Source organism: Rhinichthys klamathensis, unplaced genomic scaffold, assembly GCF_029890125.1.
Source record: "Rhinichthys klamathensis goyatoka isolate OS25496 unplaced genomic scaffold, OSU_Roscu_1.1 h1tg000369l_1, whole genome shotgun sequence".
Taxonomy (NCBI): Eukaryota; Metazoa; Chordata; class Actinopteri; order Cypriniformes; family Leuciscidae; genus Rhinichthys; species Rhinichthys klamathensis.
In genome coordinates, this window is record NW_026606877.1 from 1303535 (window position 1) to 1328235 (window position 24701).

Below are 24701 nucleotides of genomic sequence, written 5' to 3' on the forward strand. Positions count from 1 at the left end.
TCCTGCATCGAGTATGAATGAAACTTACATGAATTACTTACATAAATTACATGTGAGAGTTTTGCGCTCCATGATGCTCACATCGTCTTATGTTGGGTAAAAATAGAAAAGAAAAAAATACTGCTCTCTAAAGATATTTGAAATAAACATATGGTAATCACAATCAATCATTTCTATCTGAATGAGCACACTTTTGAACTAAAAGCCCAGAGGGATGTAAATAATAAAACACAGAAAGGTGTCAGCAGTTAACAGGTTAATGTAACATTTCACATTTCAGGACTAGCAAAATAATGGAAACTTACTCTGTACAGTGGCCACATCTGCAAGATAACGGAGGCGGAGGTGGTTGAACAGGTTGGTGGTTTGTCCCCCTTTTGCGCTGACTGTTGATCGGCAAGTCCTGTAATTTTCTCAGAATCCAAAAAAAATGCCACACTGGCGAGCTGTAACTTTCTTGGAGTGCTGTGAGAATGCCTCATCTCTCATATCCGACGACATGCTTTTACGCGGCAGTAGCAGTTGCAAGCTGTATCTGCTTGTGTTTTACGACAGGTGGCAACCAGCGTTGAGGTGCAATTCCGCCACCTACTGTACATTGGGATGTCAACCAGATAAGGCGCTGGATTATTTACATGTCATATTACAGACTGTAGAACATGTTGTTCTGCTCGAACATAGCTCTGCGTGATTGGACTGGTTCCCCATAGTATCTAGCAAAGATGCAATACGAGTAAACATTTTGAAAGGGAACGTCTCGGTTTCTTATAACCTCGATTCCCTGAGATAAGGGGAACGAGTTTTGCGTAGACGGCCGTGCTATGACGCACACGACTTGCATTCGTCACTTCAGTCGAATTAACCTGAAATCCTATGGCGAAATAAGCTTTTATAGGCAGATGCCCCACCCTCTTTGGCAGGCTCTGCGCTCGGTTCGGCGGGACGCACCCCGATTGGCTCGCACAGACACGCCACTGTCCAGCCAAAAGAACGCAAAAGAACTGTCATCCGGAAGTAAACACACAGAGCATTAAAGTAGGCCTAAACGATTACACGTTTATTTATTGTGCCATGGAAGCTAGCGAATTTATGCGCAGGCATTATAAAAAAACCCGGAATCGGACAAGTCAAAATTGAAAAGATCAGATTCCATGTCGTTTGTGCTGTTCACACTGTAATGAGAAAAACATATCTGGGTCACATGTGAGCAAACATGTTGGATTGGCCACATTTGCCTGCAGTCTGTCTGAACGTAGGCTATAGTAGCGTTATGACACTTTTCTCTGTAACCATTGACGAAGTCGGCAAGTGTACCAAGTGTTTTAAATCTGATTAGATTTTTTTAAAGTCATCCTTTGAGTTGTTTTTGTTTTTATTTTTATAAACCCGTTACATTTTAAAATTATTATTTTTAATTAGCCTACATGTTTTGGTTGTAGTGTGATGCATGGCATAATAGGTTATAAATTCAATAAAATGTTTTCGACTCTTGTAACAACTCACGCGGGTAGGTAACGCCGGTGCACTTCATTTGTAACAGATATGGGACGATCAAAGTTTGATAGCGCAAAAATATCAAAGCAAAAATTGTTACAGTAATCCCTGGTTTCCCCTCTACAGGACCATCCCACCACTCTCAACTAGCCTACAGACATAGAGAAAAGAGACTGTATGGGATAAATCTCGGAAGGGAGGTCAGAACAGTTAAGCCGCTGTACGATCAGAGCAAAAAGAGCGCCTTTCTCGGTGCGAAGTGAAATACACTGACAGTGTCCCACCCATTTGGGTTTTGCCGTTCGTTCTGTGTATTGGAGGCTCCAGGGCTGCTGGGGAGGAGCGAGGCTCGTCTTTATCAGTAAGACAGCGCTGCTGCTCGAGCGCTACACTGACCGTCTGCCGCGCGCAATCACCGTTTGATCGGGACCCGCGCGGAGTCTCTCCGTTATCTCGCCGCGTGCCACTGCAGCATAAGGGCAAGAGGAACTCCTGAGAGGATCACTTATTTCATCTCCGCTGACCCTTCCTAGGAGAAAAAAAAACACGGACTTAACTGACACCTGTCCAGGGAGATACTTAGTAGAAAACCTGTGCGTGTAACTCAGTGGAAGAAAGAAGTTTTAACCGTTGGTAACGTTGGACGTTTGTAACCTTGGAACTCGTAGCTGCTGTTCGGTGAGGATGGGACCGTTGCTCGTCTCCATCGCCCTCTGCGTGCACCTCGCTGTCCCGCATCTCGTCAAAGGTGAGTGGCAAAGCGCAGGATGCATGTTTTTTTGTGAGTGATGTTGTTTAACTTTCAATTCTAGAGAGACAAAACAAAATAAGAACGGCATAATTCGGCACGTAACTCGTTTAAAACAAAATGTTTACTGTGCATCTCAAACATGCCCTGGAATTAACAACAGAACGCAGTGATCATATAGTTTGCAGTAACTTTATATGATCACAAGTCATATGCGGATATTTGAAATGCCATTCATTGTACCTCATGCTGTTTTTATTGGTCAAATGAAGGTAAGAGAGACATTTTTACAAGGTATCCCATTGACAGGCTGCTACGGCTTTCATGATCATACTCCCACGGTTTATAGATGGCAAGCTATTTTGACATTTAATCCTTAAAAACGAATTCTGTTCAGTTGTTATGATTTATTTTAATAATTATCCAGGTAATCCAGTAAAGACTAGCTATTTTATTTTCAATTTCACCAATTATTCCTATAGCCCACTAACAGTGATACTATGATTATTTAGCTATTAGTTTACACAGTACTAAAATTATTCAATAAGTCAGTCAATGAATTTATTTATAGAGCACAAATAAAAACATCATTATTTGATTACTGTTCTTATTCTTTGCTGCTAGTCATTATCCCAAATGATAGTGTCTGTTCCAGCTTTGTTTTTGTATGTTAATGAGACTCTAGTATGTAAATACTAGTATGGCTTGAAAAAAGTCTGCCAAATGCAAAACTAAATGTAAAACTGGAAATGGACCAGCAACAGTTTGAATTTTTTGTCTGTAAATAGCTGATGTCTGAATCACAGATCATCATTGAATTAATGACAAATATTTGCAATTGACCTGTTATCCATGGATTAGTTACTTGTCAGTATTGAGATGACAAGCAATGGAATAGACACTACTGAGTAAATGATGCTAGTCACTGTAAGAAAACAATATGATTATTTGATGGATAGTTACTGTAGAAATACTGAAGAAAGGGATACTAGTCAATAATGGATTACTTGCAAGTAATTAAAATATAAATCCTAGTAATATACACATACAAATACATATAGTTAGTTTTAACGAGTCAATGTTAAAACAGCTTGCCACATTACATCAGAATTTTGAGAAACAGAAGGAGACTGATCAGTTGTCATGCTGGAAGGACTCCATTTACCGGAGCTCAGTGGATGTTTCTCCTTGTTCTTATTGATCTCCAGTCACAGCGAATGCTGTGCATGAGAGTGATGCATATCCATTCAGATTCAAATGTGCTGTCATTGTGAGAGTGGACAGGTTTCCTTCCTGCTTCTTTCATTGTGATATTCATATTACCTGGATTTCAACATTATTCAGAGCTGCCAGAACTGCTGTAAAACATCTTGAAGATAATGTTCAATGATTTCATGATCCCTCTAATTATAATCATTAAAACAATAAAAAAAAATAAAAAATCATTGTGTTTTGGCATGTAATTAGATTTAGGTACTAATGTGGCATATGTGCTTATTAACTAAATTTTAGATGCTTCAATAGTGATTTTTGACATTCAGATCAGCATTATGATTCTAGCAGTAAAAACAAAAGTCTCATCATCCATCTGGCACAAATAAATTCAGTGCATTCAAAGAGAAGAAAGGACATTTTAATGCTTAGTTGTTCTTTCATAGCTTGAGAGACACAGGACGTCCCACTTTTGTGTCATTATATGTTTCTTTAATTCCAGATGAATACAAATAATTGATTGTTGACACAGTATGAATATATAACTAAAAAACAATGTTGATAAGATATCTCTAATAATTTGGAAAAGTCGAAGTTTTGAAACTCTTGGCAAATTTTCTTGGTTTCTTGGCAAATCTGAGCAAAGTTTAAGACACCGAGATCTCTACTGAAACTCTAGAGGAGACACATGGGAGATTACTGAGATCTTTTTCGTCTTGAGAAAAACCTAAGAAGCAAAATTCTCAAATATGCTCTCTATTGAATCTCATTGCAGTCTAGGAGAAACGGTTCTCGTGTGTGTGTTTTTTTTTTTTTTTTACCCTGAGGGGATGAACCTGTTTTCTGAAAGTGTCTCCTTGAGGCTGCTAGAGCACTGAAGTATATGATGAAGCGTTCTCACAGAGGTGATGAATTGTAAATACTTCTTCATTAATATGTTCCTCAATAGCAGATTTTATCGCTTTCGAAGTTTGGATGCTGCTTTAGTATAGACATATCAGTCCAAATATTTTTCAGCTGAAATGGATTTGAGAACTAAATAGTATGGTGAGCTAATATTTGAACATATTACGTTGATTACTTATACCTGTGTTTGTAGTGTCCCAGTCTTTTTTGACTTCACAGGTCTGTTTTAAGTATGCTCACCTCTTATAGTTTAGCTGTGCTAGGAGCTATAATTGTAACTGAGCGTGGCCTCAGAGCCTCCTGGAGTCAACTGTGCTTCTGCAGCTTGGAGCTAAAGCCTTCTCCTTGAATAATGGATTGTTAGCTACAATACCTCAGGGTGCACTTGTTCCTTGGCTTGGAGAGAGTGAAATCATCAGCGACAGTTCTTCAGTTAATCAGCGACACTTCTTCAGTTAATCACAGCACATTCAGACGTCACACATTCGACATGCTTCAAGGTGTGATTTGGTGCCACACTTTCAGTCACTCTGTTTCATACACACGAATTGGAAACTTCACAGAGTTTCTTTTCTAATATAGTCAAAGGTAACTAATATACTGTATATTAAGGTAAAGGGATAGTCAACCCCAAAATTATGTCATCATTTAGTCACCCTCGTGTCATTCCAAACCCTTCTTTGGAACCTAAAATAGGATATTTTGAAGAATGTTAACCAATTGTTAACCAAACAGTTTCAGTTTCCATTGACAACAAATATAATGGAAGTCAATGGGAACCTTAAAAAAAAAAAAAAGGTTCTTCAAAACCTTTTACACCGGAAAAAAAGAAGAAAAAAAAAGAAGAAATGCAAACAGATTTGGAAAGACATAAGGGTGAGTAATTTATGACAGAATTGTTGGGTGGACTATTCCTTTAACTTAACATATATTATTAACCCTTGACTTTAATTGAACAGAAACTCAATACAATTCCCAATTGTCGTGTAAAAAAAAAAATCGGGGGTGGACTATCCCTTTAAAGCTGCAGTCTGTAACTTTTTGTGTGTTCAAAATTTACAAAATGTATATAATAAGCAAAAACATCATGGATCAATTTTCTAAACCATGTTTTTTTTCTTATCCTGAATCACTACAGTACACCTATAATAAATGTTTGTATTCAGACTATTTTAGATTGGTAAGGGTCGTACCACTCCAGAGTTGCCCAGTACCTGTGTGGCTCATAGACATAAACAGAGAGAAGTAGCTCCGGCTACAATGTTCTTCCGCAAGATGCATGCAGCTCTGTTTGCGTGTGCTAAAAGTTATGGACTGCAGCTTTAATTTAATACGAAAATGCGTTTGTTTTTTATGTTAAAATATTTGCTATCACAATTTAATGTAGATTAATGTCCAATGGTGGAACATTGGTTTTAGAAGTCCAACATCTATGGAAGCGTAAGACAGATTCAATATCTTGCAGTATGTCTCATATTTTTCCCACTGTGTGCGAGACTGTGTGGGAGATTTCAGTGGCTGCTTTCATTGATGCATGTAACTGTCGGGGGGCTATTACAAGCAAACACCCTATTCTCAATGTCAGAGGCCACAGCTGCTGGCTTGAGCGAATCAATGCTCCTTAAACATCTCTCGCCTGGAAAGATTTGCTGTGCATCATCTCATGCCATTTTGTAATGTATCAAAATGATGTGTGGTTGATAAAAAGGCATTTGGTTTGTTAAGCTACCGACTGTCTCAGACAGACCGTGAAATAACACTTGGTGATGACAGGGACTGTTGGAGTATGCATGTATTGTTATTTGTTGTTTTTACTTTTAGATGTAAAGTTATAATTATTAGATATAAATTACGAGAACTAAAGTTGCAGTTCCAAGAAGAAAAAAAAGTCACCTTTTTGAGATATAAAATCACAATAATGAGAACTAATCACAGTTATGGGAAATAATCACTAGAGTTGTCAAAAAGTACAGACTTCGTTACCAAGTCGGTACTGAAATTTAAAAAATGTTACGATACGAGTATTTGAGCGGTGTTGAACGGATTCTTAAACACCTTTGATTGGCCATTGGGTTGACGCGCTCAACATATAATGTCTGTGATTGGCAACAATGATTAACAATGACACTCTTTACCGAGCGCTTGCATAGATACACACGGGAGCATTTAAAAGCAGGTCCTATCAGCAGACCCCTAATATATCCGCTGATAGATGCCGCTTTCAAACAATCCTGTGTGTATCTGTGTAAGCGCTCGAAGAAGAGCATCAAAGACAACATGTTTTTGAAGCGTTGATCATTGTAGCCAATCACAGACATATGTGTTGAGCGCGTCAACACAATGGCCAATCAGAGGTGTTTAAGAATCCGTTCAACAGTGCTTTAAATGCCAAAGGGAAATTCTAGTATCGTCACATTTTTTAAAAATTTCAGTAACGACTTTGTACCGAAGTCGGTACTTTTGACAACTTCTGAAATAAGTTGCACTTGTGAGATATTACAATTAGCAATTACGAGAACTAAAATTACTCTTTCAAGAAATAAAGTCACTATTACAGAAAATAATCACAAGGTAAGAATTATGAAAACCACTTTGCAGTTCCAAAAAAAATAAAGCTGCATTTGTGAGATAAAAAGTAACAATTACAGAAAATAATTGCAATTACGTTAAATGAAGTAGCAGTTGTGAGATATAAAGTCTTCTCTTTTGATCCCAAAACTTCCTGAATCCGCCAATCGCAGTGTCTTGCTGTTGGAAGCTGATAAATTCATCATTTGAATAACCTGGAAAAGTGGGTGTATTTCCCTGACCCAGTCCATTACCATCATTGAAGTTGGATACTACAGCCCGCATTTGCCTTACTTTACAGCTGTGCATCCCAGCAGCCACAAGTGCTGGGTCCAGGTCTGGACCTCTGTGAATCCATCCGCAGACTGCCACAGATCCATCGTACTCTGCATCCTCTGAGGCTGGCTCACGCTCGCCTGCAAATGGCTGTCTTGATAGTGTGTCAGCTACTGTGTTTCGATACCCCGGACGATACTGTACATTGAAATCAAAGATGGATAATTGTGAAATCCATTTTGTTCAATCGCTCCAAACTTTGCTGTTTTCAGGTGGCACAGAGGATTATTGTCAGTTATCACAGTAAATGTTGACCCCAACAAATACCCCCGAAACTTCTCAACGATCGTCCACTTGAGAGCAAGGAGCTCGAGCTTCATGCTGCTATAATTTCTATCATTTTTCTCTGCATCTCTCAGCCATCTACTGGCAAAGGCAATAACACGTTTTACATCTCCTTGTTTCTGATATAAAATGGCACCTAGCCCCTGATTACTGGCATCTGTCTCCACAATAAAGGGTTTCAAATAGTCAGCCACCCCTAAGACAGGCGCACTAGTAAGCCGATCTTTGAGGGTGTCATTGAGGGTCCATTGCAGACCCCGAACGGCATACGCAAGAATTCAAAGAGGCCAAAAGGGGTTGAGAAAGCCGTCATGTGCCTGTCTTCTTCAATTGATTCCACTTGCTAAATAACACGCCCCCAGCAGAGCATCAAAGCTCTCATCGATTCGAGGTAAGGGAAAGGCGTCTTTTTTGTTTTCTGATTTAATTTACGGTAATCTACACACAGCCTGATACCGCCGTCTGCTTTACGTGCCAGCACGATTGGCGATGCATAGGCACTATTACTATCTTGTATGACTCCTTTCTGTACTGCCGTGCAAAGGCAAAAGACCGTAACTTCGTTTTTGGTCGAAAATGAGTTATTGATATTTTTGGCACATTCAAGACCTCCTTTATCATGTGGATAAGTATCTTGAGTCAATTCCGTTGTTTTTTCGAGAAAATAATGGGTTGTCTTAACCATAACTTCCAAAAGCTCATGTGAAACCAAGGCAGAACACCGTAACACCAGTTACGGCTCTTTGGCTTAGTTTTGGAACGCTCATATTGAGTTACGGCACTCTGTCTTTGTTTAGCCGCGCGTCAATATGAAGTTACGGTGCCGGTGTTCTATCAAATAATGCTACCAATCAGATTATACGGTATTCTGCCTTTGTTTTACTCTCCATTAATATTGAAATTACGATGTAGCCTGTGTAATTTGTACAGCTACCATCCGTCCCTGTAACTTCTGATGTCCTCAGAGCTTTGTCCTGCACTAATGCGGTCAGAACATTTAGTATGCTCTTAACCCGCTCCATCGACAAAAGTGCAATATTGATCGCAACAGATAAAGGATATTAGTTGACAGAAAAATGTTAGGTAACACTTTATTTTGATGGTCCCTTTTGAACATTCTGTTGACTATAAGTAACTTTGCAACTACATATCAACTAACTCTCATTAGAGTATTAGTAGATTGTCTGCTTAATATCTGCTAACTCTTTATTGTGATGGTCCTCCAACAGACATTCTACTGACTATAAGTAACTTTGCAACTACATGTCAACTTATTCTATCCCTAACCCTACCAGTCTACTAATACTCTACTAACACTCTAGTGAGAGTTAGTAGAGATGTAGGTGCAACATTACTTATAGTCAACTGAATGTGTTAAAGGGACCATCCAAATAAAGTGAAACCAAATGTTACACATGCTGTAGCAGGTCAATACAACAAAGAACTAAAGCCCCGCCTCACCCAGTTCGGGAACTGGACCTAGTTGAAACAATCATGCATCTAGCTGGCAGAGTGCCAAAACTTCGCCGGCGCCGAGAACACGGCCGAGCAGACGCGGGACTAATATATCACAGGGAGTGATAATAATGAAGCAACAAGGGTATATTGGTGCATACAACATAATGAAGCAAGAAGTGCTGGTGCATACAACGGGGACGAGCGGGACGAGCGAAGTGCACGCACAATAATAGGGCAGAAACCAACGCATACTGAAAAGACGCAGAAAAAAGAAGGTTGTGCTATAAATCCATTAGTCGTCTAGGTAGTCCAGAACGCGCTCCCTACTGAGTCCTATTGGGTAAAGCACTGCATAGGCTACTTTTCGTGAACGGAGCGTGACACCTTCGAACACGAATCTCGGTAAACAAACGCCTGTGTAAGTATGCGTCTTTCAGATCCACCGCTATAAACCAGTCTCCGGGTCGAATGTGCGCGAGGATCTGTTTTATCGTGATCATTTTGAACGCGTGTTTAGCAAGTCTTCTGCCACTCGGTACCACTTGAAGTCTTTAACGCTATGTAGGTATTTTGTCATGTCTAATGTATTAGGCCACCATAATTCAACCAAAGCACAATAAGTAGAAGGCTATAATTGTAAATCATACAAAATAAATGCCATGATCACTAGATTTTATACAGGTGTTACTATAATGATTTTGTTAATGGTGATCAGCAACCAAATATTGATAATGTGGAAGTTACTGCCTTTTGCCTTGGCATGACTTCTCACTTTTTGCTGACAATACAAAGGCAGAGTACAGTAACTTTAAAATAGTGGTCAAAAGTCAAGTTTGAGCTCAAAATGTTGTTATATAGATAATTTTCATTACTTAAACATCTAATTGCCAGATTTTCAGTGTCCTACCTATAATTAATTTGGCGGGACAACTAAAAATCTTTAAAGTCATTTTCCTCAGTTCCACAGTCTAGCGAGTTAAGGTGTTTTGCCTTTGTAGGGCAGTGTACCAGTCGTGAGATGTGATCATTCACTTCTTTATACTGATTAGGAGAAATTCGATGATAGGGCTGCGTGACGGGCTCATCGTCAGTTAAGTGGATTTCATGTTTGATCTTGTCTGTGTAACTTAGGTCTTCATCCTCTAGGGCAAAGATATCGATGTATTTTGTCAACAATGACCTGAGCTGAGCTTGCTCATACTCGCTTCCTCCTTCATCATTCTTATCCAAGATAACCTGCACACGGTCTCTGTCTTGCCCATCCCTCATATTTAAAGTCACCTGTTCAAGGTCAGCCGAGACCCATTGAAATTTTACTTCACACCGCTGTGAGCTGTCCACACACTCCACTTTTGACAGGGTACCCAGAAAGGTCCTAGGTGACAACCACACGTCCTGAAAAATTCTGAATTTGAATTGGTATGCAGTGACAATGCGAGTCAACGAGGGTGGGGATGACTACCAGACCTCCTGGCAACAGAGTACTAAGCAGCTCTAACAACATAGGACTTCCCTACCCAATTCCCCTATTGAAGCCCGTCATTGTTATTGTCACCACTGATTCTGCAGGTATGCGCTCAGTCCATTTTCCAGCTACACGCACAACGGATTTTCTGTTCACTGTACATGTCTGGACTTTCTGGAAAACATGTCTCTAATCAGAATCTAATTTTCCCCATAAGGTGGTATCAAATTCTGCTTGGACCAGCTGTCCACATCGGCCAGCGACTTGACACTTGAAACATATTGGTTGTCCATCCTCAGTGAATTTTGCCTGTGATTTAGGCCTAAGGTTTCTACCCTTGTACTACCACCCCTTACAGTCAGATTTTTGACGGCTTTAGTTAGTTCACTAATTGCTTTGCCTTGTTCGCCTACCACTTCGAGAACATCCTCTAAGGTGACACTCTTTTTCTCTTGCACCCTGAGAATTTAACATTGTGTCATGTTAGTACTGCATCGAGACTTAGTAGTTTCTGAACTCACTGGGGGCTCTTCTACGAACCAAAGCTGTGCTTCATCTCGCACCTCTATCATCGTACACCTAGGGTGGTCTCGCACAAATTTGATAAACTCTCTTTGAAGAGATGGACCGCGGACTCCTTCAACAAATTGATCTCACAATGCCACCCTTTCGTTTGCAATAGCATTGGGAGAACATTTCAAAACCAAGCTGAGGGCTTGTGACAGGGCATGAAAAGTAACTTATGTTTTCCCCCTCTAGTTGTCTTCGGCTGTAAAAACTGTGCAGGAGCTGAGGTGTGCTGCGTCTATATCTAAATGCCTCCCTGAGGTACTCAAACAAATTGTCGACCCCATCATCAGTAACACTGCGAAGACGTACCTCTTCCAAAGCTGTACCCCTTAACAGACACATAACAAAATCATACTGATCTTGGTCAGACTGGTGCCTAACACGCAGCACCCGCTTGACTTCCTCTATAAAATCATCGACTGACCTACCATCTTTCTCCAATATGGTAATATGTGCCTTTCTCTTGGGACATGCACATAAGACATCTGATTCAGTGAGGAAATCGCAGCCATTGCTTGATAATGTTTACTTTGCAACTCTTGCTCTGTTAAATTAGCACCACCATGATCATCATCTCTGAATTGTTCTGTTAAATTAGCTCTGCTATGGTCATCATCTGGGTCCGACATTTTAAAATATCACGTCCTTATAAGTCTCTATGCAAAGCTCTGAAAAGATCCTTCTGATCTTTTAGCTGGTCTCTTTTAGCCCCTGGCCGATGAGATCTAGCTGGGCCCTTGCGAAGCTCCATGACGATCCGTCTCTTTCCTCGCCACAGCCGTTCCTACTCGCCTGCAGGAATCTTCAGTCTTCTCTTTACCACTACCACACACACCAATGAAAAAAAAAAAACTTGATTCTCCTTACTCTCTTGGAATACCCCACTCCTGGGACCAAAATTGCGGCCCCAGGAAAATGACACAGGACCAACAAATACCGTATATACCCGAATATAAGGTTTCGTTCTACGTCACGACGGTTCCTACGCTACGTCCTACCTCGTACGCCGACTTCCATCACCCGTGAACGCGCGTCGATCGTTGCCGGAAGTCAGATATTTTCATTTATAAAGTTTTAAATATGTATATTTTTACGACAAAACCGTACGGATTACCCTCAGAAGGCCTTCGTTTATCCCCCTGGAGCCGGATTAATTACTTTTGTGAAGGATGTATGCACATTTTGGGACTTGAAGGAGGTGGACCCCATTGCTTCACATTATATCCACTGAAGGGTCTAAGACATTTTCTAAAATAACTGAAAATGTGTTCGTCTGAAACAAGATTGACATATGCATCTCGAACGGCTTGAGGGTGAGTAATGCATGGGTTAAATATCATTTTTGGCCGAACTATCCCTTTAATGTTTTGACTCTATTGCATTCAACTGTCTTATCAATTAATTTTTCAGTCGTATTTATTAACATAATAGGCCTAATTACTCATAAATAACATTTCGCTCTGTTCGTGCCTTCTGCAGCAAACTCGTTTCGGAGGATTAGCCTGCGTGGTGTTAAAAAGGAATACACTTTTAACCTTAAAAATACCTTGTTTAATCGTTTAACCATTTTGTAGTATTTAGTGTATTTACACAAAAAGCATTTTCTCCAACATGGGCACATACTGATACATTCACAAAAGACATACATTTTATTAGCTTGATGTAATCCAAATCCTAGAATCCATACGTTGTTTGCAAGAAACAGATCCAAATTCAGCCTTTTATCCAGTGATCTTCATCTTCATTTCTCAGCAGCGACCGCAAACATCAAATCTATCCCGCGCTGGTGATGAATTCAAATTAAAAAAATGCGCCTTCAAGAAGCGTTACGACATGTTTTACGGCCGTGATATCAAACGCTCATTGGCTCTCGCCTGCTTCGTCACAGATTGTGACATGCCGTGTTTCAGTCGGTGTAGTATATTTGAAATGGAGAAGCGCGCGCGCCTTCAGAGGGGGAACCGAAATCGGATTAACATTTTCATGGATTAACGTTAATAACTTAAATTCTGATCTGTACCTCATACACAACTACTATAATAGCCTACTGCCAGAGAGGACTGCGACTGCAACGCATCATCATGTGAACCACTTTTGGTAATGTTAACGTTACCAGTTTTGACATTTTCGCAATAAATAAATTATTGTGAAATGTATACTTGTCTGTCTGTTATGTTTTTTTTTTTTTTTCATAATTGTGTTAGCCTACGTAGTTTTAGGAATGGTTATGGGTAGGTTTAGGGGTAGGAGTAGGATTAGTGGCTCAAAATATATTTTAATGCTATAAAACTGCCATATACCTACACATCGGTATCAAATTTATAGGCAAGACAAGTAGTTTGTTTTGGCATGGTTTGTAGGGAAATTACAAACCTGCGCACACATATTCAAACAAATATAACTATAGAATCAATTTTTAATGCGCATCTGAACGCCATCAGGTCACAGGTTCGCGTTTAAAGTCTGTTTAGAGAGAACGCCGTTGTCTTAGTGGCCCCTAATGTAATAACAAATGATAATTTTGCTTGAAGTGAATCAATCAAAACCAACTTTAGCCGAAATAACATTATTCAAAATCGCTATAAAGCCAAAACAATCTCTGTTACCGTAAATTGTATGTTTATCTCTGTAAAGCTGCTTTGAAACAATCTCCATTGTTAAAAGCGCTATATAAATGAAGATGACTTGACTTGACTTGACATCTCTGTCCATTACGTTTTATCCTTTTTATATTGTGTATTTAATGGATATGTTTAGGTTTTGGGAGTAGGATTAAGCGATCTTACAGATATCTTTATGATATGAAATATACGTAAATAGTTAACGTTTTGTAGCTGTAAAAACGTAATAATGTTACGTTTAAATGTTGCAAATACGTCCATATTATACGTTTCAGCATCTATCCAAACGTACAAAAACGTACGTTTTCTATCTTTGAAAATAACGTATTAATACCTACATATTAACAATGAGACCAGGCTGCTATATTAGGTTAAGGACCAACGTAATAGCAGTGCTTATATGTTGGCATGTAACGTAATTGCGATTTGCAAAATAGTTTCCTCAGAACGTATTTTATGTGATACAGGGTTGCCTCTTATTGTGTGCAATAATAAAGACCAATACAAATAATGAAACACCAGTAACAATAATATGGTACTTCTGGAAAGAAAGCATCTTAGAACTGCATGAACAGTTAGACTGAAATTAAATAACACTCACAAAATACACCTGAAATGACATAGTGTGGATATTACTCACTTGTTCCTGTGTTTCTTACGTTACACACTAATAAATCACTTCTTCCACGCGAACAGGCCTCGTCTGGACATGTGGTACGCTAGCTAAGCCACACACAAATTCACGCAATCCTGCTTGAACATCCATCTCCCTATGGATACAAATCGACATTCAAGGCAATCTTCCAGTAAACAGCAAATCTACACGATCATTACAGCTTTATACATTGATCTGTACCTGAATGATGACAAATTACACTCAAACAGCAGTCACACACACATGCAGCATAACTCAGTGACTTCCTTATCGCACGTTCATGCTCATTTGTTCGTTCGCATACGTGATGGCGTCACTCGATGCCTCTTAAAGGACCCTTCAGTACATTCTCTGCAGATATGTCTTTTATTCACATTAAAAGCATTAAGGCCCCTAACCATCACCTGGTTACACATATCTATGTACTTGTATGTATTTTGTGAGTAGTGTATCTGTGCACTACAGTTTATACATCAAAAGCTTTATTTATCAAAATTTATTGCATTGTATTTTCTGCTTCGTATTGGGCACACTATCTGTGACAGTGTAATTTTTCCCCAGCTTGAGGACAGGAGTGTGTTTGACAGAGGACCCATGTTGAGAGTGTGAGACAAATTTGTTCTGGTTGGTTGAGCCTGTGGGCCCTTAAGCTCTAGTAGTTTAGGTCTTTATCCCACACATATGAACTGTGCTGTCAGCGTCAGCTGGCCACTTCATTAGAAAGGCTTCCCTGCGTGAGTCCTGCATGCGTTATTTATTGTGTGACATTTGTGATTACATTGTGGAAAAATTCAAAGCAAGCACCTTAGAGAAACAATCCACTGTGGGCTCTCCGTCTAACAAGAGGACCATCAGCTGTGTGAAAAAAAAATAACATGATTTGCTCATTATGTAGGCCTAGTTCAAATGCAAAGCGCAATCAGATTCCTTGTTAAAAATGTAAATGTGGCCACAGCATTTTCCCAGAGTGAACTTGCAGAGTGAAATGCAGAGTTGATTGTAATTTTGTGCATTGACGTGTGCTTTTTTATGATGGAGAACCAGTTGAATTGTTTTCTTAGTTAAGCAAATGACTTTCTTCCCTTGAGAACAACATGCAGCCGTATTACACAAGTTTACCATCTGATAGGCTCACAAGGCTCATTTTGCAGGTCGCTAGAAGTAGATAGTTTTGTCATTAGTTTCTTTTTTCTTCCATTACTTTCCCTCTCTCTTTAATGAGTGTACAGAGGCTATTCCTTTCTAGATCATTGGTTCTGATAGGCTCACATTTCACAATTAATCATGAATGGAGCAACATGGCTGCACTGGTGAAACAGAACTCAATCTTTCCTTAATGACCTTCCGTTCTGATGAGGTGTCATTGAACTTTAATCATTGCCCTTCTTTTCCTGTACGCTGGGGTGTAATTGTGGTCACCACTGTCTGGACTGTGCCCATGCAATACAGCTAATAATAAAATAGGGATCCATTCTTTTCTTGTTTTGACAGGCTAATGGCACCCTTGGTGTTTGTTGATGAGCAAGACTTGACCTGCATTATGTCATGGCAGGGCACCTTCATCACAGGAGTAAGATCATGCTAGACTGTGTGAAGAATATTAAGGGGTCAAGAAAATTTAGCTGGTTAGCATGGTCCTTTAGCCCCTTTTCTCTACTCATAGTAGACTGTTTAGACAAAAATACCCCCCAAAAAATGTTTTACAACCTATAAACATGGTGAAAAAGAAAAATCAAATCATATGCTTCTGATAGGATCTGCACTAGCAGTTGGTATTCAGAGGAAAGAGAATGTTAACGGATAGCTTTCTTTAAGAGTGAAAGACCTCCTTGAAGAATTTGTTGTTTGTGGGGGATGCATATTAGGGTGTGCCAATGGGGGGTATCATCAAATGCCATTGTGAGATTTAGAGTTTCCTATGCAAGATGATCTGATATTAAGCCTGGGACACACCAAGCTGATGTAAAAGAACTAGTGGCGACGAAAGCTTACTTTGTTGTTGTCTCGTCGGCTTCGTCTCGCCCTAAAAGCTGCGCTTGAACACACCAAAAGGACTAAAGGCGACTGTCAACTAGCATGTGTGTTTTGCGCCTGCATGTAATATCTCTTTAAATCAATTTTGCGTTTAAAAGATGTCTAATAGCCCTGACGTCTAGGCTAAAACAAGGCAACAGTGAAAATATAATAGCCCAATAATAGACGCACATTCTATGGATAGAAAATGTCAAAGAAATGAAAACAAACACCTTGTAATCACTGTTGACTTTGCTTACATTATGGAATATCATACATCTCACAAGTTTTTTTTTTTTTTGGGGCAAAAACGACATGTAACCAAATTCAAGGTTATTTTGGCTTGAAGTGGGTTACTCATAGCCGGACTATATCGTGTCTATGGTTAAATGGTGAAATGACAGCTATTGCTTGCTTGACAGGTATCAATAGTCTATTTTCATCATTCAAAAAGGGAAACCGAAACTAGGAAGGCAGAAATACAAACCATAAACAAAGCAGCACTTTCTTACCATTTCGAATATCAATCACGCTGATCACTTTTTAAAAATTATTTCTAGTTGGCTCATGTTATTATGAAAATATTTGTGCATTTGAATGATCAGGTAAGATGACGTAATATTTTAACAGCCTTCTGTCTGTACCATCTTGACTTCTTTACTCGCTTTAATCACTTTCGCTTTTATTCTTGGGCACTGGATCGTTTGCTAAACTGAACAACCAATCAGAGTTCTCTCTCTCACCGAAGCGGATTTAACATGATAAATTGGCCCCAAAAAAACCTAATGGCATCCGATTAGAACCAACAGTGTGGAACACTCCTAAAAAACTAAGCCGAACGACACACAAAAACGGTGTGTCCCGGGCTTTACTGCCTGTGGGGCAACTAATGGGCTTGACTGTCTGCTTTGGGAGGAAATATTGCAGAAGGAATATCCTTTGTCACTGTGTCTTGTCTTGAACTATGAGAAAATTTAAAAAAAATAAAAAATAAGATTGATTGCTGCAGATCTATTTTCCCTCTAACTGAATGGTAAAGGCATTACAGAAGATGTGAGCTTTTTGTAACAATCCAAGGTATTAAATAAATAGTGGTGCTCCATGAGATGAACAATACATTTTTTGTTTGATTTAGGAAGTACTACATTGCTCAACTCTTTGTAATGCTTATGCATCTATCATTGTAGAATGAGTTCTACTGATTCATTAAATAATATTGTTTGTTGATATGGGGATGTTAGGATCTAGAAGCTTTAGCTGGAAATTGTGTAAAATTACCACTTGAAAGTGTCCATAACTGTATGTATGTATGTATGTATATGTATGTATGCATGTATGCATACAGTTCATTTTTTATTCATTTGTTGTGTTTTTCACCTGCACATAATTTATTACAAATCAGGCAAATTTATGTTCCATTCCTTTTGTCATATTTTGTTGGTCTTCATTGTCTATAGTGGGTGTAGTGGTTTATCACCTCCTGTGAGTGAAATGTCATTCATAATGAGTGATGAATTAGAATAGCAGATGACAGGAAGTCAAATTGAATGAAGATTATGTCACTCCAGAGCACAAAACCCTCTTCTTCTCTGTGGGAAACAAATCATCCTCTTATAGAACATGGCTACCTCATGTGGCATTTGTTAACAAGCACCACTGGTACTACTTATACCAATGCGGCTAAAGAGTGATGGGCTAGAGGGTGGATTGGATCTGGATTGCTGCATATTTAAACAGTTTATTTAAAGATGTGCTAAAATTACCTGTGTAGCAAGTTCTCCTTGTTTTCCCCTAGGTCCATAGCTCTTTTAAAACATTGGTTTAAAGACTGAAGTTGATTAAAGCAAAGTGCTTTGCAAAGAGCTTGTTTCTTCCAGATCTGACATCAGCTATCTAGTAAATCAAGTCTATATTTGATTGATTTATTTAAAATGCATGTTGATTTTGAAGCTGCACTGCACCTAAGAAATCAGGGTTGTGTGACATTCAGAACTGAATGGAGAATGCATTTTAAATTACAATTTAATTAATAAATTTTTAATTGATGCAGCATAATGGAATACTGACAAGACTTTTAATGTTGACTCAACCCAATATGAAAAAGTATAACAATTGTATGGTTTGGTGAATTCGTATGAATCTAGTTTCATATGAAAAAATAACATTTTTAGAAAATAACTAAGCAGAAGGTCCAGCCCTAAACCTAATCTTCAGTGGGGCGTAAGCAGAAAACGTACGAATGAGATTAATGTGAGTTCGCCACAAATTTGCCTAAAGGTTTAATAGTTACGAATGTCAATGAGAGCATGTTGGTTGACTTGAAAAGGCCTTGTTTGAAAGTTTTGAGAAAAGTAGAAAACACCCCTGTCCTTAATTCAAATTTGACCAATCCCCACACAAAAGATTATGAATTAAGAAAGAAAGATCTCATACAGTGCAGTTTTCAATCAGTAAAATTGTGTATTGAAGTGGATGTAGTAGACGTAATAGCTGACTGCAACCGTATAAGTATGTCAAATTCTGTAATGTAAACACCATCTACGTAAGGTGCTGGGTGTATAACTGGGGGAGGAATTAATAAGGTCTTAAACATCAGAGAAGATTCAAGCATTTCATAGCCAGGTGCCTCATTAGTAAGTAATTTGGAAGTAAACAGAGACACTTGGCTAGGCTTTGTGCAATACTGGAAGTGGGTGGATTGTTTGGGAATTTTTGGCTGAACTCCGGTTGTGGTTCTCTTGGGTTCTTTCATTTATTTTAATTAGATTAGCTCCATCACTCAAGTTCCTTAAAAGAGTCTAGACAGAGTATAAGATCTGTCCAAGTTCTGCACTGACTGCAACATACACTTAAAGATATGCTGTGCTTGGCAGTCGTGATCTCTATAGTACAACATTTTCCACAAGTACTTTTCGGTATTCACCAACTCTTTCGCCTCCGGGGAGATATGAATTACATTAGTCAGCCCCTTTACTGACGTGAGATGTGATAAGATTCAGATGCAGGTATCAGTGTAATTTAATGTTTTCTGAATGAACTGCATTGAATGAATGCACCCCAATTACTCTAAGGCCAAGGTTGATGTCCTGGCTTGTTCATTGATTATCAGAAAACGAAGGTTTAATTTGATACTCTGATGCAAACCTTCAGCTGACGCTTTTTCTCATGCACAGCAGTTTTGTTTAACACCACTCGCTGTCTTTCTGATCTCGAGGCTTACATCTTCAGTAGTTAGCACAATGCGGTATGGCTTTTACCGCCGTATTCTCTGCTCCTAGACACCCGGTGCTCACAGCATGCCATTGTTAGGCACATTAAGTACATTAACCACAGTCGATATCTGAGTATTTGTCTTTCTTCCCTTGGTTCTGTTCTCAGAGCCATCATCTCATGCTCAGTTCAAGACAATTGCTTTCACTTGGCTAGTTCTGATTTAATTTGATGTGTGAACATCAAATTAAACCTTTGAATGAATGTGTGTGTGTCTGTCTGTGAAGGTTCAGAGAAGTGTGTCAAGCGTATGTGTGTGTGAGCCTGTATTTTTAGCTTTTATTGTGCCTCTTGTTCATTATCGTGCTAGTGTATTTGTGTGTCTACTGTGTGTTAAGCAAGTGGATGTGTTTTCTCATAATGAGGTGCTATGTGTGCCATACTCAAAAAGCTTTGAAAGCTAACCCAGAAATGTCATCACATTAATAAGGGCTTCTTCACAAGCCAGAGAAGCTTTTTCAGAAACGTCTACAGCACTTTGTGTGTAGCACCATGACTCTCTTGCACACCTACTCATATTAAACCTATGCTCATGCTACTGTTTATTGATGGTCTTGAATCTGATTGAAGCTGCACGTTTCACTTTAGATTTATCTATCCTTTACAACAAATCCAGCAGTTTTCCACCGTCATGATTTAAAAAAAAACTAAATTAATTAAAGTTAGTGTACTGGTTTACTAAAGAGACAACAAGCTTACTTGAGATGAAATATGAGAAATTAAGGTAAATAATACTTGTGGGTAGAACATTTTTACCTAGTGTAATTTCCAAGGAGTGAATTTGTCAAATTATGTGCGAAACAAATGCGAAAATAATATTAAAATTTGTGTATAGTATAAAGCTGCTGTTAGCTATGATATTGGCCTTAACAAGAAGAATGAGTCAGACTTTTTTTTATAATTTGTGATGTGGTGACTGTATAGTGGTAATTTCATTACTTTTAGAAAAAAAAGAAGACTGAATTCTCCTTATATGTTTATGTAACACAGTCTCATCCCAAGACGTCATATGACTGACGCTTTTGACCATACGTCAACATCCGATGTTTTAGGGTACCCTTTAACGTCAGTTAGATGACGATCCTAGGGCGTTTACCTTTAGCGTCAGTTAGATGACGCGGGTAGGTTTAGGTCTGGGGTAGGGTTAGGATTAGATAGCGTCATCTAACTGACGTTAAAGGGTACCCTAAAACGTTGGATGTTGACGTATGGTCAAAAGCGTCAGTCATATGACGTCTTGGGATGAGACTGGGCTGGTTTATACACCATTGGACATTGTTAGTGGACTAATTCAATTATCCGGCGAGTGTTAAACATATTTTAAGGTTTATTTCTTTTAGTCCACAGAAATAAAATTGTCCATAGTAGAAGAAACTCCAAATTAGAAAAAAAAAAGAAGTTATTTTAACCCTTAAATGCATGAATGTTTCACCAATCATTATTACATATCCGGGTATTTAGCGACCCAGATCTATATCTATCACGGATGGATCTCTACCTGTCACGGATGTGCTAAAACTCCTAGTACCTAAAACTCTCCTGATATTAGAGTAACAATTACAGAAGAATAAATGAAGCATATTTTGTTACCTTTCGAAGCTTGGAAGGGTTCAGTTTGAGCAGATGTTGTATACCATCATCACTGTCTTCGTCAGAGCTCATCTCCCAGTACATTCAGGATCTTGCTCATATTCGCGATCTCAAATTTTTTTCTCAAAACTATCATTTTTAACATCTTCAAAAAAAAGTTTCTTCACCAGTTCCACCGTCAAGTGACAGTGACACTAATATTTGATTGCGTTCAGTACTTGCTCTGCAGTAAATTGCAGAGCCATTGCAAGTTTTGCTGATGATACTTCATATTCTTTTGTTTTCTGCCTGCAGTAACTATGAATGAAACGTCACTTCATCATTGTGTATCAGACATTGCCTCCTTTTGGAATAAAGGTGAATTCCACTTATTCAGTCATCAAAGATTCAATAATTGTTATGCAGAAAAAATATATTTATACTGTTAAAAAAATAATAATGGGAAAACAGGCATTCTTTTATATATGTTCTAATTGTTATATTGTTTAGAGATGAATAGTAAGAAGGTTGATGTCTAACTTTAAAAAATGAATGAGGAGGAGGGAAGTGAATGATGTCCCGGGTCACTAAATACCTGAGGTATGCGTTTAAGGGTTAAATCATGTCCCAGTGGTTCGGTCTTGAAGTCCATATGTGATGTTGTCACTTGCCATGTGATGCTTTAAACCATCAAGCAAATGTTTGAGAAATTCAAGAAAGTTCAATTCGGGTAGCCATCGAGATTGGCGCAATCACAATCCCTAGAGACTGGAGCTGAGAGTTTGTGAAGAGTTGTCCAGCTGTTAGACATTACAGCTCAACCATTCTCATGAGCCTAGTCTGTGACACTCTGTGAAACCACATGCTCTCCTAAAAACTGACTCATGAAGCGGATGGAGTGGGATAGTTTGGAGTCTTTTGTCTCCGCTGTTGCCCAGATGAGTTTGACACAGTCTGTAATTGGATGAAAGGTTACAGCCTCTCACACCAGCTCATGATAATTAGAGAAATGCTTGAAATTCAAACAGGTTGCAAGGGCTTGATGGGGATGGGGGTGGAGCCGTGGAGGGGTTGGGAGCGTTTCTTTTTGAAGTTGGAAACATTTGGTTTTAAGATCAGATGGCTCAATTTTATTATAGACAGTGTGTATTACCATATGCAAATGTTTGAAATGATGTATTAACACTGTAGGTTTCTGTCTGCAGACAGACTATGTCCTCTTAAACTTTGTGTTAAAAAAACCCTAATGTTTTTTAATGCAAATACATTTAAATAAGTCAAAATTTAACATTACACAGTGTAGCTTACCGAGCGTGACATTTCATAAGCCATTAGGCAATCGATTATGCAAAATTACTCAAGATATCACAGTAATTACCTAAACTGTATGAAATCAGAGAAACTTTTGTAGAATAATACAGAGAAATTAAAATCAGATGTGGCAAACAAAAGAATGGTCCCTTGCCTTCGCAGGAATGCTTCATTTGTAGTTACAAAGGCTGCATTTAGGTCAGTGCATTTCAGGAACATAATGCTGAATTGAGTGTATAATTGGTCATGAATCTTTTGCGGTACTGAATTGTGGACAATTAATTCTTGGTAATTGGAAACTTTCAGCTATGAATGTCCATGAAGAATTCAGGTGATAAAAACTGAACGCACTGGCGTTGTTAGAAGTGATATAATGTTATTAAACTCATTGTTTATGATGTATTTTGGTCCATCTGCATTTGCTTTTTATTCTGTATTACCACTGAGGTTTAGCACAACTGGAATGTTTTGGCCGATTTCACCTCGACTTCATTTCCATATCCCCCCTCTTTCATTTGCCTAATTAAATGAATAAATATGCATTCAACTTTCTAACCAGTTTACAACTCTGGGTTGTTTTCATTTTTCTCAATAACCTACTGCATAAATAAACAAGAATATATTTTCTACTGTACATTTTGTTAATCACATTGTAGGTTTTATGCGAGTGCATTTGTTCTTGTGAATGTTTGTGTGTGTGTGTGTGTAAGGAATAGGGTTTGAAACCGAGAACCGGTTCTTATTCAAACAATGTTGGGTTCTTTTTACATTTCTAACACATTAATCCTTCTGTGGATTTAATACAGAACTAAAATGCTCTGAATTCCCTGCAATTTGCAGTCAGTGTTGAATGAAATATTAGATGAAAAAAATTAATAAAAAATGAATGTTGAAAAGTTTAATTGAACTAAAATTACTATAACTAAGCTAAAATTAAATATCTAAAATTTAAATAGAATTATTTTATTAAATTAAATTAAAATGACAAAAGCATGTAACAAAATGACAACTTAATTTTGAACTTAAACTAAAATTAAACTGAAAAAAAAATCAAATCCAAGCTAATTCAAAATATTAATAAATACTAAAATAGCATACAAATAATAATAAAATAACACTGTACTTATTTAACAGTGTCACAACACCATGACTGAATATACAGCATCAATACAGCATGACCAGTGTAGTCCAATTAGAGAACAAATGACTTAAATTAAGTTATTTTTAGTGAAACAAACAAATGCTGCTTTCAAATAACTGTGATTAAACCAGTGGAGTTACTGATAGCAAGGTATTTATTAGTAAAATTATCTTTTCAATTGGCGTTTTTTTTTTTTTTTTTTTTTTTTTTAAGAATCATTAATGGAATAGTCATGGAACAAGAATCGTCAAGAGAAATTTGAACTGGAATCATTAAGTTCTTAAAGATTCCCATTTCTCATCTCACTGACTCAGGTTGTCTTAACAAGAGACAGTATATTTCTGTATATTATGAGATTTTTTCTCTGCTGTAAAATGGTTTCACGATACAATTGCAGAAAATTTCATTTCAGCAAGGAATTTAGTGCTCTGACATTTCTAAAATATGTAATGATGGTATATTGTTTAGATCAGTTAAGCATAGAAGTGGCCAAATTGTTACTGATTAATCTGGGAAAGAAAAACCGACAATGCATGGCAGTATATTCAGACATTAGCTAATCGGTAACCACAGCAGACATTCTTCAGATATGAGTTTGTGTTTATGTAGGTGGGTGAGTGGGTTGAAGGTTTCGAATGAATAAGCGGGCCCGATAGCTTCTTTCCAGTGATGGTTTTGTATAGCGGGTCAGACTGGAAGAGCTGGAAAATGCTAGCTTTGTGAAATTTAAACTAAAGAACCTCAGTACACAAAACCGATAAATAATGCTTGTGTGCGGAACAAGGTCTCTAATGGGATAGCAGTGTTTTATAAAGCAGGTGCTTAGAACAATATTCTCTCGTTTGTTCATTTTATTCAGTAACATTTGCAACATCTGCAGAAAAAAAAATTTCTCGCATAATGCAGTGTAACACTCTGGCTAATTTAAAGCAGTCATTGTTTTCAGTGTTTTTCCTTTAAGAGTTCTGTATTATTACAAAGATACAGTCTTATTGGTAAGATTTTAAAATATCTATCTTATGTGTTATGCTATGTGTAGGCCTATGTATTCAGTGCTGACAAGAATACAGTAAATAAGC

The 24701-nt window shown here is 38.2% G+C and overlaps 1 protein-coding gene across 3 annotated transcripts in view; it reads left to right on the forward strand.

Annotated features, from left to right (window-relative positions):
- Nucleotides 1-1788: 1788 nt before the first annotated feature.
- The window catches only part of edil3a (EGF-like repeats and discoidin I-like domains 3a), a 234392-nt gene continuing 211479 nt past the window's right edge, over nucleotides 1789-24701 (forward strand). For 2 of the 3 annotated variants that reach the window (XM_056233375.1, XM_056233376.1), the window contains exon 1: nucleotides 1789-2242. In XM_056233375.1, the coding sequence (XP_056089350.1) occupies nucleotides 2179-2242 (64 nt within the window). In that variant the 5' untranslated portion in view covers nucleotides 1789-2178. The remainder of the gene's footprint in view (nucleotides 2243-24701) is intronic. The other variant, XM_056233377.1, reaches the window with a different exon arrangement.